The 18,305-nt window shown below is 36.3% G+C and overlaps 1 protein-coding gene across 6 annotated transcripts in view; it reads left to right on the top strand.

The window, feature by feature from the left end:
• Positions 1–18,305, top strand: part of ROCK2 (Rho associated coiled-coil containing protein kinase 2) — a 104,888-nt gene that overhangs the window by 75,941 nt on the left and 10,642 nt on the right. For 4 of the 6 annotated variants that reach the window (XM_039715700.1, XM_039715697.1, XM_039715701.1 and 1 more), the window contains 19 exons: positions 56–302; positions 622–728; positions 1,430–1,589; positions 2,264–2,424; positions 2,821–3,005; positions 4,200–4,269; positions 5,599–5,702; positions 5,819–6,005; positions 6,344–6,437; positions 6,551–6,645; positions 7,277–7,456; positions 7,674–7,842; positions 8,225–8,401; positions 10,837–10,907; positions 11,870–11,958; positions 12,691–12,769; positions 12,971–13,232; positions 13,865–14,078; positions 17,360–17,466. In XM_039715700.1, the coding sequence (XP_039571634.1) occupies positions 56–302; positions 622–728; positions 1,430–1,589; positions 2,264–2,424; positions 2,821–3,005; positions 4,200–4,269; positions 5,599–5,702; positions 5,819–6,005; positions 6,344–6,437; positions 6,551–6,645; positions 7,277–7,456; positions 7,674–7,842; positions 8,225–8,401; positions 10,837–10,907; positions 11,870–11,958; positions 12,691–12,769; positions 12,971–13,232; positions 13,865–14,078; positions 17,360–17,453 (2,745 nt within the window). In that variant the 3' untranslated portion in view covers positions 17,454–17,466. The remainder of the gene's footprint in view (positions 1–55; positions 303–621; positions 729–1,429; positions 1,590–2,263; positions 2,425–2,820; positions 3,006–4,199; positions 4,270–5,598; positions 5,703–5,818; positions 6,006–6,343; positions 6,438–6,550; positions 6,646–7,276; positions 7,457–7,673; positions 7,843–8,224; positions 8,402–10,836; positions 10,908–11,869; positions 11,959–12,690; positions 12,770–12,970; positions 13,233–13,864; positions 14,079–17,359; positions 17,467–18,305) is intronic. The other 2 variants (XM_039715703.1, XM_039715702.1) reach the window with 1 other exon arrangement.

Below are 18,305 nucleotides of genomic sequence, written 5' to 3'. Positions count from 1 at the left end.
AAATAGTGGGAATTATATTTTAATTGTTTCTGAAGTATGTTTTTATCAATCTTAGTTGGATGAAGCCAATTCTTTGCTGCGGTCAGAGTCTGACACTGCAGCCAGGTTAAGGAAGAACCAGACAGAAAGCACAAAGCAAATCCAGCAGCTGGAAATTAATAACAGAGAATTGCAAGATAAGAACTGCCTGCTAGAGAATGCAAAACTCAAACTGGAGAAGGAGTACCTCAATCTTCAGTCAGCTCTAGAATCAGAAAGGAGAGATCGAAGTCATGGATCAGAGATTATCAGTGATTTACAAGGTATTTCTGCAAATCTTCTGAAGTTAAGATTACTTCTTTTTTCTGGTGTGGGTGGTGTTATTTGAGTTTCAGACTGTGACTAGGTAAGTGTGCTGTTTTATAAAATGTTACATAATTGTGAATAGCATTTAAGAAAAAATGTGTGGTGATACCTATAGAACATTATTGGAAACTTTTAGAATCACCCCAAAAGGAGACATTCTTAATAGTCAGAATGAGAAGCTGTTATATTTTTTAAAATGTTATCTCTGAATAGATAAAATACAGTCTTGTTTTCACACACTGACCACAGCCCCATTAATATTTTGGTAATTTTAAGGTCGAATATCTAGCCTTGAAGAAGAAGTGAAAAATGGAAAGAGTGCATTAGCCAAACTGGAAATGGAGAAAAGACAATTGCAAGAAAAGCTCACGGATTTAGAAAAGGTAACAGCACTGCTAAATGAACATTATTGGTGTTACATTCTTACAGTATTTTTGAATTTGTACTTATATTATTTGAGACATTGCAACTAAACCTATACAAAAAAATAAGGCTTGTTTTGTTGTTGGGGTTTTTTTTTGTTTGTTTGGGGTTTTTTGGGGAGGGGAGGTTGGTGGTTTTTTCCGATTTGAGAAGTGGGGAGGGAAAAAAGACATCATTTCCCATACAATTATGATACATTTTACTGCTTAAGTAATTAAGTACTTAATTATGTACTCAGGTGTGTACCTTAATGTACATTAGCTACATTTCATTTAATATGTGGAGGTTTTTTTAAACTCTCATTATTGCGAAAAAGAAAATAACCTCTGCTAATAGGATTTTTTAAATAAATCTGTTACTGAAATAAAAGGCTTGAAAAATTTCTTCAATAAACTTAATCTTTGAGCTGCTCTTACTACAGAATATTGGTTGTTAAGGCAGTAATTGTGTAATTGTTTGCAACTGGGGATGTCTTTGTACATTTTTAGAGCACTTTGGCATTCACAAAAAAACATTTATGGAAATGAGTTCTCCGTTCCTTAGCATGAGCTCTCTCTTCTATCCAAGCATCCTTCCAAGCAGCATGTTACTGTTGTTCAAAATTCTGCCACTAACCTGGTGTATTTAATGTTTTATTTCAATGTTATTTTTTCTTTAACAGGAAAAGAGCAACATGGAAATAGATATGACATATAAATTTAAAGTTATGCAGCAGAACCTTGAACAAGAAGAAGCTGAACATAAAGCCACAAAAGCACGGTTAGCAGACAAAAATAAGATCTATGAGTCTATAGAGGAAGCAAAATCTGAAGCCATGAAAGGTATGTATTTGATGTCACAGTTGGACTTGGGTGTGAATTGTATAAAGTAGATAATATAATCTCTCATTGTGCGTATTCTGGTGCACCTCATGACAACTGAAACATCTTGAAGGCAGGGATAGTTGCCAAAAAAATCCATAAGATAGCTCTTACTTTTGAATTAAATGGCTTATGTTTATTGCAGCTAATTTAAAAGCTACCTACAGATCCTGTCCTTCCAATTGCAGAGCATTCACAAAAAAATTGAGCATGCAGATCTTCAAAAGAAGCAAGAATGATTCAGTAATAATGGTTGAGTCACTTGGCATATCAGGTGCCCAAACAGCTTCAGCTCTTTGATTATATATTATCGCAGTCAGAGCACAGTAGATTTAAATGTTTTATTTTTAAAATTCCACCCGTTTTGTTCATCTCAGAGGTGTTGCAGATAAACTGAAAGTTATCTAGAAGCTCAAAAGTAGGAAATAGCTCTGTCAGAAATGCTTGAAAAAGCATCCTCTGGGTGTGTATCTACTGTGAAAATTTTAATGAATCATTTCTTAAGTAGTCTTTCTCTTCAGCTTTAAAAGGAAAAACGTGGCTTATTGTTAGTACAGGGTGGACATCCTCTTCCTTTTGGCTTCCAAAATCTGCTGTTTACGCTTCACTGATGTCTTATATCATTTACTTCACAGAAATGGAAAAGAAACTTTTGGAAGAGAGAGCTTTAAAGCAGAAAGTAGAGAATCGGCTGTTGGAAGCTGAGAAGCAGCGCTCCATGTTGGACTGTGATCTCAAACAGTCGCAGCAGAAAATAAATGAGCTCCTTCGGCAAAAGGATATTCTGAGTGAAGATGTAAGGAGCACTGACAGAAGGAGTCTTGAGTCAAACCTTGTTTTCAATGTCTTAGTATTTTTCCTGTTATAGCTGTATTTAGGAATATTTGTGAATGAAAATGGCAAGAAAGTTTTCCTTCTCTACCCTTGAAACTTTAAAAAGTCTACTTCATGGAATGTGGTGACATTTTCTGATAAATTTCAGCATTATTTATGTTAAAAGGTTTGTCCTCTATAGTGGTAAATGTTGTGAGATTGACATGGAAAAACTAGGTAATTTAATGTGTGCTAATGCCTTTATTCAGGAAGCAGCTTTGATTTTCCAAGAGATGTAAAGGAAGTCAATTAGAGACTGTTTAAATGTTGTTTTCCTGTATAGGTCTGTAAAATTCACAGGTTTCTGCTTCTTTTTCAGGTAAAAAACTTGACATTAAAAATAGAACAAGAAACACAAAAGCGCTGTCTCACTCAAAATGACCTCAAGATGCAAACACAGCAGGTCAACACCTTGAGAATGTCGGAGAAGCAGTTAAAACAGGAGAATAATCACCTTCAGGAAATCAAATTAAGTCTGGAAAAACAAAACAATGAACTTCGCAAGTATGCAAGTTGCTCTATATGTTTTAGTCAAGTTATTGATTTAAAATATTTTTGGAACAAAAGCTGGGAGCAAAATTAATTTTTAAAAATTGCTGCAAAGAATATGGTATTCTGCAGTGCAAAACTTAATTGTTCTTTAAAATAATTTACAGTGACTCTAAGTGTGACTTGCCTTAGTGATTGTATAGGTTTGTATTGAAAGATGTTTGTTATCCTGAAAATCTTAGAAAACACAGGTTAAATATGAGACTGAAAACTTCAGAGCAACACTTATGTAACTGAAGGTCTAGGTTCTTTTTTTAAATGATTTAGGACTTCAGTGAAGAGGAAAGCTCTCCAAATTATTAGTCTAGGAGAGCTTATCAGAGTTGGAAATGAATACTGCTGCAGAGCTACAAAGCATAACCATTGAACATATCTAGTACTACAGATCTTTAAGCACATCTGTTGGACCTTCAGATAGGAGTGTCAGTAGTTCTTCAAGGTCTTACAAGTAGTATTTGCACCTGATAGGAAGTAAGGAAAGAAACTATTTTATTTTTTACATAAAGAACATTCTTGTGAATGAAAAGACCAGATTACCACATGTATCAGATAAATCTCAATCCTAGCTCCTTTATGACTTTGGATGTTTTGTCTCCCTGTGCTTTGCCTTTCTGTCAGCCAGCTGCAGTTAGTCATATAGAAGGTGGCCATAAAAGTGCAGTTAATCGTGTAGAAGGTGGCCATAAAAGACTGGCAGAAGTCTTCTCTGCTACATTTCTGTTGTTATGGAACTGACTGTTGATTAAATAACAGATGAATTCAAGAAAATATGCGTGTCAAGGAATACTGACATTCACAGGCTGCTCTAGCAAACAAGACACCCAAAACAACCAGTCAGATCAGTGACATTTTACATGGAAATAAGATTCTGATGATGGTTGTTTACTTTATCAGTGTCTCTTACCAGTTAAACTTTGTGACACTGTTGTAGTTAGTGTGTTAGCAGTATTAAACTGACTTGTTATTAGTGCAGTATTCTTAGCTGTACAAGTGAAGAAGAGAGCTGGCACCCAGAGGAAGCTTCAGGTTTAATAGTTGATGATATTTAGGTCAAAAAATTGCTGGAGATCTCAAGAGTGTGAATGCTGGCTTTTCTGTTTACTGTTTTGGAATGTCTTTGTATCTCTAAAGCATGTTCTTCCTTTCTAGGGAACGTCAAGATGCAGATGGACAAATGAAAGAGCTTCAAGACCAGCTTGAAGCTGAGCAGTATTTCTCAGTATGTTTTATGCTGCTTTATTTTTATATTAATCTGTTTACTGAGTGTGTTAGCTTTTCTTCTTCCCCCTCAGCCATCAGACATTTCACATGTCTAACCCAAAGCTACTTGTTTTTCTTGTGCCTGTCTCCAGTGTTTTGTGTGCTGCCTTGATCTTGATCACTGAGCAGCACAAAAGAGCTCATGTTGAGAAATGTCTCAGCTTTGTAGGGGAGTTCAGAGGGAGTAGTCAAGCAGCTAATTTTTTCCACAGTGTGAATAATCTCATGCATGTTTCAAGCCTTTTCCATGCTGTATGATAGAGAAGAGTTGTATTCTCATGTGATGTGACAATACATATGCATCTACAGCTCAGAAGGAAATTTTACATTACGACCAAACTTGGTAGTGATCTCTCGGCAGTTTTTCATTTATTGTGGCAAGGTGCACCAGAATAAATAGGTAGCATACTTAAAAATCATCATCACTGGCTTGTGGAGGTCAATTTTTATTAACAGTGCACAAGCAGTCACACTGCATAAGATGCCAAAAGGCTTGTTTCAATATTAACAGAAAATTAAGATTTTCTTGTGGATTTAGGTCAGTGAGAAGGCTTACCTAAAGTTTTATAGATGATAATGTTACACACATTAAAGGAAAGAAAGGGAGAATTGAGGTCAGTTGACTGCTGTAGATGGGTCAGAGAGACAACCTGTCTTGAAATCCCTGCAGTAAGTACACTTCGAGTCATCTGTCACTTGACCTGTAGTCAGTCATTTGAATGGACAGAGCAATATAATGTTTCTTTCATTTTCTTCAGAGTTCTAAATTTATATTGATTCCATGAAATTTTGAATTTAAAATTATTTTCTAATTGGTTTTTCCCATATTCCTGTATTTCTTTTTATTCTTTAACTGTCCTATTGGTTTTATGGATTTGTATAATTATAATCTAAACTCCATATGCCTAATTACATGAGACAAGATTTAAAATAGTAGAGAAAAATAAATTAATTATTTTCTCTGCCTCTGATACTACTGATTTTGTACAAAATAGTGATTTTCACATTTAGAGTATCTTTAGCAATATGTATACATACAAAGGGAATGTAAATCATACATCTACCCATTCACAAATATACAAATTAAAAAAGGAAAAACAATGAAGTAAAATAACCAAAGCACATTTGTGAATGATGATGACATTTAGATAAGTTTCAAGAAGGCATTGCACAATTATACTCTAATTAGCGTGATTAAGGAACTGCATACCATGTCAACTTGTTTAAATTTTGTGGACCTTCAAGAGTATAGAAATCACATAATTTTCTTTCCAACTTTAAATTCTAGACTCTCTATAAGACACAAGTGCGAGAACTTAAAGAAGAATGTGAGGAAAAGACCAAAATTTGTAAAGAAATGCAGCAAAAGATACAAGAGTTACAGGATGAGAGGTAGGTTTTGCTAGTTGGACTACTAATACATAAAAGATCAGGTTGGCTTTTTGCTGTTTTCTTTCCTCCCTAACCTACCCATTTTAAAGTTAAAAGTATGTATCAATAATTTGCAGGGATTCCTTGGCTGCTCAGCTAGAGATTACTTTGACAAAAGCAGATTCAGAACAACTTGCCCGTTCCATTGCTGAAGAGCAGTACTCTGATTTGGAAAAAGAGAAGATTATGAAAGAGCTGGAGATTAAAGAGATGATGGCAAGGCATAAACAGGAACTTACGGAGAAAGATGCCACCATAGCCTCAGTGAGTTACATGATCTGTAATTTTGGTAGAGGTTGTACATGAGCTTTATTTGCAGTTTGAGTTATCCACTGCTCTTTAGCAGATCTAGAGATATTCAAGTATACCTAATGTTTTAAAACTATTTCTTTCTTATGATTGAAATTCAAGAATCTCTTACTATGTTTTTTTCCATGCATTTCTCTGACCATTCTTTCTTCTGTGCCCCTACCCCTCCTTCAGCAAGTCCTCTTATCCTTATCCTGGTCTCACTCTGCAGCACTTCCTTCTGTCTTGTGGTGCTGCTTTTTTTGCCAAATGAGTTTTGTTACATGGTCACATGTAATTTTTTTTTTTTTTAGTTGGAGGAAGCAAATAGGACACTAACCAGTGATGTGGCTAACCTTGCTAATGAGAAAGAAGAACTAAACAATAAACTGAAGGAAGCACAAGAACGTACGTAACCTGAATCAAATGTGATTTAAATTGAAACTAGGTTTGTTCTTTAATAATACTATATGCATTTGTCATGAGTTTTCATAGATTTTCTTTTAATTACCTCGCTACAGAAATTACAAAGCTAAAAGAAGAAGAAGCAAATGTAGGAAATATTAAAGCACAATTTGAGAAACAGTTGTTGAATGAAAGAACATTAAAAACCCAGGTAAGCAAATATATTCAAATGCATGTAGACACAGTGTTCATGAATCAAATAGTTTTTAATAGAATACTTTCCATTATAAAATATTGATATATACCAGTATTGCTTTATTTGTTTTTGCTCCAGAAGAAAATATATTGGGGTTTTTTCCCTTCTTCTAAGTAGACTTTCAGTGTAGTGAAACTGGATCCTTATGATTCATAATAGGGGAACTTCTAATCCAGATGTATTCTACCAGCAAAAGCCTTCATTTCTGTCAAATGATTTGATATGTTACTGGTTTCAGTGTTGATTTACATACCTCTACAAGTTCTATAAAGACGTACATTTCTGATTTTAATCTAGATTGTTTTTTAGAACAAGTGGCATTTTAATACAAAGACATATTTTAGGTCTATCTAGTGAAAATGGAAGGGATTATTTAAATGAATGAAAGTGCTCACACAGCTAATGCTTGCTTCAAGTCAAAATTACATAATTACCTTCCTTTATATTTTGTGTGATACATTGAATTAAAGCAAGCTTGTAGTACTGGGCCTGGTTATATACAAAGAGAAGACTTTTATTTCTTCACAACATACATCTATGTATTTATTAGTGTGGTTTTTGTCACTTTTTTCTTTCCCATGGGAAGGCTGTGAATAAATTGGCTGAAATCATGAATCGGAAGGGTCCAGTCAAACGTGGAGCTGACACTGATGTACGGCGGAAGGAAAAGGAAAATAGGAAGCTGCATATGGAACTGAAGTCTGAACGAGAAAAGTTAACCCAGATGATGATCAAATATCAGAAGGAAATAAATGAAATGCAGGCTGTAAGATCCTTTTGTAAATATAAACATTCCAGTATTTTCTGTAAAATTTTACTGTTGATACAGACTTTTAGGTAGCATATCCAGTCTCTATTTCTGAATTTCCCCAACCAGAAGAAATACACAGAATGTATATTGAGATTGGCTACAAATTCTGCATCATTTTCTCTGAGTAACCAAATATTGTGATAATAGGGAATCTTGCAATTTGTCCCTGCAGCAAATAGCAGAAGAGAGTCAGATACGGATTGAACTGCAGATGACTCTGGACAGCAAAGACAGTGACATTGAACAGCTTCGTTCCCAGCTGCAGTCACTGCACATTGGGCTGGACAACAGTAGCATAGGGAGTGGACCTGGAGAGGCTGAGACAGATGATGGATTCCCTGGTATGTTAATTTTATTAATATTTCTGCATTAACTGGGTTCATACCAGTGATTTCCTTAGAAACTGGAGTATTAAAATGATGCTCTGATGATTCTGTGATTCTCATCTTTATCTATTTCTACCATCTTACCAATCCTTTGATAGCGATCACTTGCTCACCTGCTAACTAAATCTGTCTGTTGTAGTACTTCACTTTCTATTTATTTATAGAGGGTTTTTTTTAATTCTGTTATGGCCCATTAGAACTAAATATTTCTTTCACTTTATTTTGGTGGTTATTTTGCAATTACTGTGCGTATGTGATAAAATGTAAAACTAATACTCTCTTAGAGATTCTATTTTGACTTCTTTTCTACTTTTCCTCCTTTATGCTTTATGTTTAGTCCATATCACTCAATCCCACACTATGGAATCCATGTCCTTTACCTATCAGCACTCCTCTACCTCTGTCAGTATTGCCACTAAGCCTTCCAGTTCTCGCATGCTTCTTGATTCCGGTTCTGACTCAGAGGAAGAGCCTTTGTCTTGTTCCCACAGCCCTACAGAAGTTGATAGCACAGGTGACATCCCTGAGAACCTTTGGTTTTGTTTTTATTGTGTCGTTTTCTCTGTTTCAGAACTAACACTATTAATACATAATGAAAGAAACATAAACCAAACCTGGCAGATAACACACTGCTGCAGCAGTAAACATTGCCATCAAAGACATGAGAAAGTTTGCATGAACAAATAACTGGCCTGTTTTCTCTAAATGTTTGCAAATGCTTGCTGACAGTTATAAACCTACCATTTTTATTGAGGCATTGACTAAATGAGCCTTATGGCTTGTTTTCAAGATAGTCTCTACACAGTGTCTGCAGCTCTCTGTATGACCCTAAGGTACTGGACACCAAAAAGTCAAGTCTTTGTGTTTAAGTGAAGTGTGGAACTATCTAACTCCTCACATTTTAATATAGATGATTTTCTTGTAGAAATTCATTGTCCTGAATATTACATTGTTTTGTCTTAAAAAGTATATTATGAATGATAAGGCCCTGTTTTATTAATTCTATATTCATTTTATATGACTACACATACACCCTTTTAACAAAGCTTCTATTTAGTCTTTATGTTAGAGGTGGGCTTTTTATGGCATTTAAATTTCTGTATTTCTCATGAGGTTCCTTTAAAGTGTAAATACCTTTCCACTGAAGGCAGAACCTCTTTTGGTATTTGGACGTTTCTTCATCAAACTAGAGTAAAGAATAATGCATTCCCTTTATTTTCCTCGTTCTCTGGTTTTTGCTTTGAAGCTTCTAATAAAGAAAACCTACATACATACGTATTTTTTCCTTGTTAGCTGCTGTTGTGGTATGTGCATGGATTTGATTTGCTTTGTTCTAAAGTAAAAATCATAGCTAAGATGGGATTTTTTGCTGACATAATTACAAAATATTTGAGGTAGGATAGTGTCTTCTGTTGTTTCTCCCCTCCTAGTGTTTATAAGCATGTATTTTGAGAAGTTTGGAATATTCTGCCCTTTTTTCTGATCTTTTAGTATTGAATGGACACGAGAACTGAAAAAGTATAATGAGAAGCTCTCCATTTTGTCTAATTTAATCTGTATTACAGGTTGCAGAGAAAAATAGGAAAATCATATTTTAGGAAATAGGAGAAACATGCATATTTTTTTCTCTACTTGTGCTTCCTGGATGTGGGGTAGACTATTTTTTTGCATCAGCCTTATGCTTGCTACACTTTCTGTGAGGTATAGTTGAAAGCAACAATACAAGGTGGCAGGTATGAGGCAAAACAAATGTTACAGAACTGTTTCATGTACTTGATATGTGTCTTAAAATAGGTCACCAACAGCATTGCTTGTAGAGCAATAAATATTGAAGACAGTGTGTATCTGTGTATCTTAAGTCTCTTTAACACAAAAAGAATTCTATGAATGTCTTGTAATTATTTGTTACACTGTGTTAAACATGGACAGGAACCTGCAAATGCCCTCAGATGAGAAGAAAAATAGTTTTTGTAATTTTGGACTATGTTTCTGCTTGTGGTTTTGTCTTTGTTAATGCTTAACACTTCACTATTTTTGACTTGGAGGTTCCTCAGCAGTAGTAGAGGTTATCTGCTAGGGTAGGAAACTCTTTAGAAAAAATATTATTGCAATTGAGTATTAATTGCAATAATTCTTCCCCCTTAATAAAACATAGGAGGAAGAAATACTTGTGCAGCTACAAAAATAGTGTGGAAGGCTATATGATCCTATGAATTACCAGCACTGGGAAAGTGTGATCCTGTTGAGCTTTTGGTGACTACTGAAATGTGCATGTCAAACAACAGCTGAGCTCTCAATACTCTTGATAAATCAAATCTGACGAATGTGGCAGTGTAATATAAAATACTGCAAGTGTGTGAAAGGGCAGTTGAATTCAGGCAAGGCCTAAAGGTTAGCCAAAAATTACTTATTTTGGATTAGAAAGCCTAGGAGGTGCAGGCAGAATTAGAGAAAAGAAAAAATTACAGACCAAAAAGTATGAATTAGAATGCTAAACTGACATTTTCCATAGCATATAGGGTATATAGGTTATTTGTGGTGGTAATTTGCCTTTTGTTTTGGTCTTGGATTGGACGCATTGTGTGGTCTGTACTAATATCTTTAGGTGTTATTGTAAAAGGTAACGGTCAATAGACATAAGGCTTCTAAGACATGAAAAAATTACTAAAGGGAATGTGTGTGCTATAATTGCAAGTTTGTTCTTTCCCTTCCTCCTACTACTTCTTTGTGATTGCATTGCTGGCTATTGGATGTATTCAGGGGTGCATTATTTAATGCATTCCTGAACATTTACCACGATAAACTTCTCAAGATCCCATACTGTTAAATAGTTCATCTTCTCATGTTTGCTCTCTTGCTTTATTATTTGATGTTCAATAACTTTTAAAATGCACAGTAGTCTCAAAAATAATTTTTTATCTGTTCTTTAAATGCATACATATTTTTCAGAATCAAGACTGGAAGGCTGGCTATCAATGCCTGTTAGAAATAACACAAAAAAATTTGGATGGGTTAAAAAGGTAAGAAAACAAGATTTATGATTTTGTTTAATGTTTAGATTCAACTTTGAACTTTACTGTAGGTTTTCAACACTTCAGTTTTTCTTTTATATATGTTTTCTCATTACTTAAATTTATAAAATATGTTAACTGATATAGCTACATCTGAAAGGAGCAGCTTAAGACAACTGCAATAGTTTAAGACACCTCTTTGTGTAGCCAGAGGTGAGAACAGTCGTTCAGGATCTTCAAATGTTTATACATGCCATAAGCATTCCCAGCAGTATTACACAGCTGGAATTAGGCAGAGTCTGGAAACAGGTGCTCTTGACAATTTCTTTATTTAGGAGATCAGACTAAAACCTACTCTTCCTGCCTTGTGCAGCCTTCATTTGTTTACTGCTTCTCAGTAACCTCTTTGATGAGTCTTTATCAAAAATGTAACATAAACATTTTCATACAAATTTCCTTACTGCTGCCATACAGTAATTCTGGGCAAAGTTCTGGAAGTAGGACATCTTTTAGATAATTAGCTTTTTAGTGAACATTGCTAGCTATTCTTGTAAGTATAATAGTGGTCTTTTTAAATATGATCTCTATTAGCTGCACACATGAAATACGCAGAAGATGACAGTTACTGTCTCTACCAGTCCAAGTAAAAATTAAATCAATGAAATAGGAAAAGCTTGTATTCTACTCTCTTCCTGACTTTTATTTTTGTTTCTTCATATTTAAATATGTTTTAAAATTAGTTGGTCTGATAATATAACTTGATTTATCAGATAATCAGAATTTTGTTTGCTATGCAATGAATTCCTTGGCATGGATTTAGTATACAGTACTACTGTTGTTCACTTAGGTACCATTTAATCATATTGTACAAAACTACTGCTACAACAGACGTGATAGATAATCACTGTGACATATTTGACATCTGTGATCAGCTGAATTAAAACATGTTTTAACCTTTTGTCTCCTAACAGTATGTAATTGTAAGCAGCAAGAAGATCCTGTTCTATGACAGCGAACAAGATAAAGAACAATCTAATCCCCATATGGTATTGGATATAGAGTAAGTATTGCCATGTGTGGTTCCTTCTTCTCATTTATAGGTGAAGTCTGTTGGAAAGATCTGTGACCAAAGGGCCTTTTGAGGTCCAGTCAGGGACCACAGCATCACATGGGACATAACTTTCTAAATCTGGACTATAGATCTGGACCCACTGTGGTGCAGAGTGGGATTTGCTGTAGGCATTGGTGCAGGAGGAGCAGTGTGGTGCTCAGACTGATCCAGAGAGCTGGACTGAGCCCTGGTGTATCTGAAATGCCCCCACTAGCTCACCTAGACCTTTCTCACACACACTTGGGAGCAAAATATAATGAAAACTGTAGCACAGAGGATATAATTTTCATTGTTGATATATTTTCTCTTACAACATGGCCTTACAGGTGGGTTGTGTAGTTAATTTATTTTCTTAATAAATGCAGAATGTGTCTATTCAGAGCATGGGGAGAGAATTGTGTTAGAAAGGTGCCAGCAGCCTTTAAAGTCACATGATGATGGTTTCTCAGTGCTTGCACAAATATAGCTGGATGCTTGTGACTTCTTTTTATTTAGGGCTTTTGAGAGTTCATGTGCAGAGTTGAAAGACGGGGCTTTACCAAGTGATTAGAAATCTGTACAAATTTGACAAATCTTCAGTGGTTCTAAGCCTTAATGTGATATGTTGTATCCTAACTTAATCTGTCACATTTTCATTGTGGTAACATTAATTTTTGTCCTTATTGAAACAATTTCCTATAGCAAACTCTTCCATGTCCGACCAGTCACTCAGACTGATGTGTACAGAGCAGATTCCAAGGAAATTCCTAGGATATTCCAGGTATTCATTAATATATTAATGTTTCTAGTGTAACAGACATGGCATTTCAGACATCATCAGAAATATTGTCCAATGAAATATTTACTTAAAAATGTTTGAAAAATCGTTCCTAATGTACTTCTTCAATCTTTGTATTTAGATAATGACTCTGAATTTGTTTTGCCAACTAGGAGTATTGAGATTATTTTGTTTTCATTCTAGATCCTATATGCTAATGAAGGAGAGAGCAAAAAGGAACAGGAATTTCCTGTGGAGCCCATGGGAGAGAAGTCAAATTACATTTGTCACAAAGGACATGAGTTTATACCTACTCTTTACCACTTCCCAACCAATTGTGAAGCTTGCATGAAGCCCCTGTGGCACATGTTTAAACCTCCTCCTGCTCTGGAATGTCGCCGCTGCCATATCAAATGTCACAAAGATCACATGGATAAAAAGGAAGAGATTATAGCGCCTTGCAAAGGTAAATAGCAAGTATTTGAATTTGCAGATAGTGCTGGAGTCACAAGTCATTCTAATAGATCAGAGGATTCTAGTAATGGTCGGACACCAACTGAACTTAAAGGTTGGTGTGTCTTTTGTTAGCACGTGCCATCAGCCCGTTTCTGAGGGTGTCTCCATGAGGGTCACTCTGCTTTGAGTTCATGGCACGTGGCTGTGGTGTGCAGTTACCTGTTGTGCTGTCATCCTCGTGCAGCAGAGCGTGGTGCTTGTCAGGTGCTCACACTGCGTGTTGTGCCCTGCTGTGGGAAACAACAGCACTATGGAAGGGGTTACATTTGGTGAAGGTTGCTCCTTGTGACTCAACATTATATAATTTCCTAGTCTCAGTCACACCTCTTTGTGTTACTCGTGTTTTCTTCCACTTGAATGTGTATCTTCCACAGTACTAAGCTGTTACTTCAAAATATAAGGAGGAGGCACTGTCAGCAGCCATGCAGCCATGAAACCTACTGGTTCATTTTACTTTTGACCTCTCTGCTGACTTCTCTGCTTCAAGTATGAGAGTATGCTAATCTGACAGCTAATTTTTGATGTGGGGCCATGTTTACCATAATAACAATATTCATTTTTATTTTTAAAATCTTATTACAGTGTACTATGATATTTCTACGGCTAAGAATCTACTACTGTTAGCTAATTCTACGGAAGAACAGCAAAAATGGGTGAGCCGACTGGTGAAGAAAATACCCAAGAAGCCTCCAGCACCAGACCCCTTTGCTCGATCTTCTCCCAGAACTTCCATGAAGGTACAGCCAAACCAGTCCATCAGACGACCAAGTCGACAGCTTCCTCCAAACAAACCAAGGTGACACGAGAGCTGCTATTTAATTTATTGCTCTAAATGTTTTACTACAATTGGTTTCAGTTTCTTATTTAGGGTAGAAGGGCTCATGCTAATGTCTCATGATTCCTAAAAGAATCAGATTCTTCTGATTGGGTAAAAATTGTCTATACAAAAATCATTAGTTTGCTACTGGATCACTTCTCAGGAGCAGAATTCAATGTGCTCTGCTGTGGAAGTTGATAACATTCTGCAGGTAGCATTTATATGATTGCGCAGGGCAGTTTCTGGTTTTTTTCCAGTTTGCTTTTTTCATCACCTGCAGTACTAGTTTATATTTGTTCTGTCAATTCCCAGTGCTGGCAGGCTGTGAAAGGGCTGGTCTCATTTACTCTGTTCATAGCAGTATTCAGTTTAGCAAAGGCTCAACATTTTTCCTCAGAGAGGTAATTGGGCAGTGCCTAGACAGGACTGCTGTCCTTTTTTCTGTGACCAGGCTGGCACCAGCATCTCAGGGGCTGGGTGAGACCTGGCCTGGGTGAGTGGCCAGTTACAACAGAGAATGCAGGGAAGCACACTCTTGCTGTGATGCTGCTATTACTACAAAACATCCTGATGCTATGAAGCATAAGGATCTTAAACAGATACTGGTATTTTAATGGGTGGGAGTGCATAGTGGAAGGACTTAGAATAATTTAATTTCTCTTCCCTCCCAACCTTCCTACAGTCTAATTTTTGGTGATTTAATTTACATATTTTAAAGAGAATCAGACCTCATAATTGGATTTTAAAGTAATAGATTTATTAGAATCATGAAGGAAAAAAGCTTTTAAATCACTTTTTAGAGACCAATTATTGAAGAGCTTCTTTGTGCAAAAATAATGAAAATATCAGTGATAGGACTGAAAGCATGAATCAGGAAAACACTCATGACAATTTGAGGGACAAGTAGATCACTTCTGCATATTGTTTACAGTCTAAGTGGTGTTACTCTGTTTCTTGCTGTTAACATATAAAGGTATATGATAAATTCTGATTTTTTTTCAATACCTATTATTATGTGTTCTGCAAATAATAATTCTCCTTCCATTACTCTTTTTCACTCTTGAACTTTTGTACAAAATACTTTTTATAGTACAGTATTTTATAGCACATTCAGTACTGGTGGGAAAAGGAGGAGGATGAGTGTATTTGTGTGTAAAGCATATAATTCTTCAGTTTAGGTTTCAAGTTAGCCTCACAAATGTACCTAACAGATGAAAAGTGTAGTTCTGTGAGGTCATGTCAACTATTACCAGAATAATGCACGTCTGTCAAACCAGTGGAAATTTGTATGGATTTAAACACCTTTAATTAGAAAGCACATACTCATAAATAACTGTAATTGCTATGGCAAATTTATATCTCAGTGTTGCTTCTATGAGGCTTTTGTGCAAGGGCCTACCATATGAAATAATTAATTTTCCTTTATGAACTTTATGAATAATGAAGATGTAGTTGCCAGTTCAATCGAGGGACTGAGCAGTGGGCTTTGGCAGCCAGGTGGGCTCTGGGGCTGCACCAAGAGGAGCACAGCTGGATGGCTCAGGGAAGAGATTGTACCCCTCTGTTCACTCCATAGTCTGCAGAACAACACTGCCTCCCCCTCTGAGCCCCCAAATTCCAGCCAGACATCAACACACTGGGGAAGGACCAAGCAGAGGCCACCAGGATGGTCAGTGCAGATGCCTGAGGGAGCTGGGCTTGTTCAGCCTGGAGGATGGACATGTCCAGGGGCTCCTCTAGCAGGGAGGGTATCCAGGAGACAGCCAGGCTTGTCAGTGCTGCTTGGTGAGAAACAAGGGGCTCCCCTGAACCAGGAGACACTCCAGCTGGATAGAAGGAAAAGCCAATGCAGAGAGCGAGGCCAGTGGGGCTGGACAGGCTCCACCCCTGGAGGCTCTCAGGACAGGACAAAGCCTTGAGTATCCTGGGCTGGCTTTGTATCTGACGTGCTTTGAGCAGGAGGTTGAGCTAGAAACCTCCTGAGGTCCCTTCCAAGCTGTCTGGTCCTAAAAATGCTGTCCCTGCTAGGAACTTCACACAATGATGGTTTCTTCAAGGTTTTCATGGCTGTTTTTCTTTGTGAGGATTTAAGAAAGGGCAAACCAGTTTTTCATACAGACCATATAATTTCTGCTTAGCCATTTGGTTGGATCATGCCAAATGGATCATTCAAAATTGAAAAAAGCCCAACTTTAATGTATTTTAATTCCTAATAAATTGTTTAAGTGTAATAGCCATAGTTCCTGTAACAAATTTGAGCCTTTTTAGGGCTGTATCACATTTAAAGGTTGAAATAGTTTAAAGCCTGAAATTCCCCTGAAACCCACTTTGTTTAAAACATGTGATTAACTTTATTAAACAATGTAACATGTTTATATTGATGTTCTCCTAGGGTAAGGTTTCCATGCCTGCATCCTATGCTTGGCATACAACCCTACTTAAGATCCTTCCAGCTCACTGGAGAGATGACTAGGCTGTGTTTCATTTGATGTAGCTATAGCAGTTGAAAAGTTAGTACTTAAGATATTAGAACAGAAAGAGATGAGTGCTTCTGGACAATGATTCACTCCATCCCAAAATAAATGCCTCAGATAAGTAAAATGAGTCATTTGCTGACAGGGTTTGCCTTGCTTGCCTTCTTTGTTCTATAGTGACCATACAAGGAGCACAGACAGGGAGGCCTAGACAACAAGTTGATATATCCTCTTTTTTGGCATTGCTTAACTTTAAATAATGAGCTACAAAATAGCTTCACAGTGTAATCACCCTGCATTTGGGATACAGTAAAATCCTGCTATATTTGTTTGTACTTTCAGATGAAGTGCTATCTTATTCAATGTTCTTTGCAGCACTCAAAATCACTTGACTTTATTGGAAAAATTGTTAAGTTTGCATTATTGTCTGGAAGGGGATGGCAGGAGAGCATAAAACCACCTTAGCAAAAACAGCAACAAAACAGAAAGCAGATAATTTTATAAAAGGTGCGTGTTGGTCTTTCCAACTGAAATTCTAGGGGAAAAAATCAGTATGGTAAGAGTTCTATATTGAATGGAATTATTTTTGAGATGAATTTGCAAGGAATGCAATATTCTTAATTTACATGAACACTGACTGAATCTTCATATTCGTGATAGGCAAAGGAACAAACCCACCTACCTTAAACAGTCTTTCAGTTAAAAAGGTTTAGTGATAGCAAAAGGAATTCTCAAGTCTTTTACAGAAGTGTGACACTCATTAAACATCAAACCCTCCTGTTGCAGATTACTTGATCTGGCATTTAAGGACTGGGATTGGTCCTTTGATGATGTTGATGATATTGATGGTGATGATGATGACGATGTTTTTGATTTCTGAAGAAGTATAAGGGGTAAATCTAAATAGAGAGGAATGGATTTGTTTGCCTTTGAATACAGCATGCTATGTTGGATTTTGTTTCTCAAAGCAGAGAAAATACAAGATCTCATTTTAAAATTTTAAATAGAAAAATGAGATTCTGTTCATCATATTGAACTTTTAGAGGAGTCATTTTCATTAAAAGAAAGTTGTTGCCTTTGCCAGTGTTTTTATTTTTCTAATTTTAGATTTTTTTCGAAATTCATGTCTGCCTGCCTGAAAAAAACCCCAAAACTGCTGTTTTCAGGGTCGTTGCTCATCTGTAATGCTAATACTGAGAACCTCAGCACTGAATATTTGAAGGATAAAAGGGAGATGGTAGCAGTTGCATGTTTAGCTGAAATAGACTTGGTATTTACAAACACTTTTTATTTCTAAGCTTTGAATATAAACTGGTCTATGGCTAGCAGACATGAAATCACTGGAGTTCTGCATTTTGCTTTTCTACCTCTGTTCTGAAGTGAATTTGACTTGGCTTTCCTTTGCAGTGCTGTGCTTTCTGGGTACCTAACCACGCATTTGAAAACTATGTAAACAAATGGGTTTGCAGCTGCTGTGGTGTGGTTTCCTTGACTGCTTTAGAAAGATCCCCCAGTTGCAGTGATTGATTTGTCCCATGGCTTAATTCTGGATGTATTGCAAAAAGCTTTACCTTTTTCTAGACCTCAGGATCTGATCATTTCATACATTGGTGCAATCTTATATTTACACAGAAAAAAACATAAATGTAAAATGCCTAAGGATTGTTTCAAACAATATGTGAGATGTGTCTCAGCTGTATAACTGTGCCACTGGGGCTGCTGCTCTGCTGTG

This window comes from Passer montanus, unplaced genomic scaffold (genome assembly GCF_014805655.1).
Source record: "Passer montanus isolate IOZ18808 unplaced genomic scaffold, ASM1480565v1 scaffold34, whole genome shotgun sequence".
NCBI classification, from domain to species: domain Eukaryota; kingdom Metazoa; phylum Chordata; class Aves; order Passeriformes; family Passeridae; genus Passer; species Passer montanus.
The sequence above is the reverse complement of the archived record's forward strand: the minus strand, read 5'-3'. Positions and strand labels throughout refer to the sequence as shown.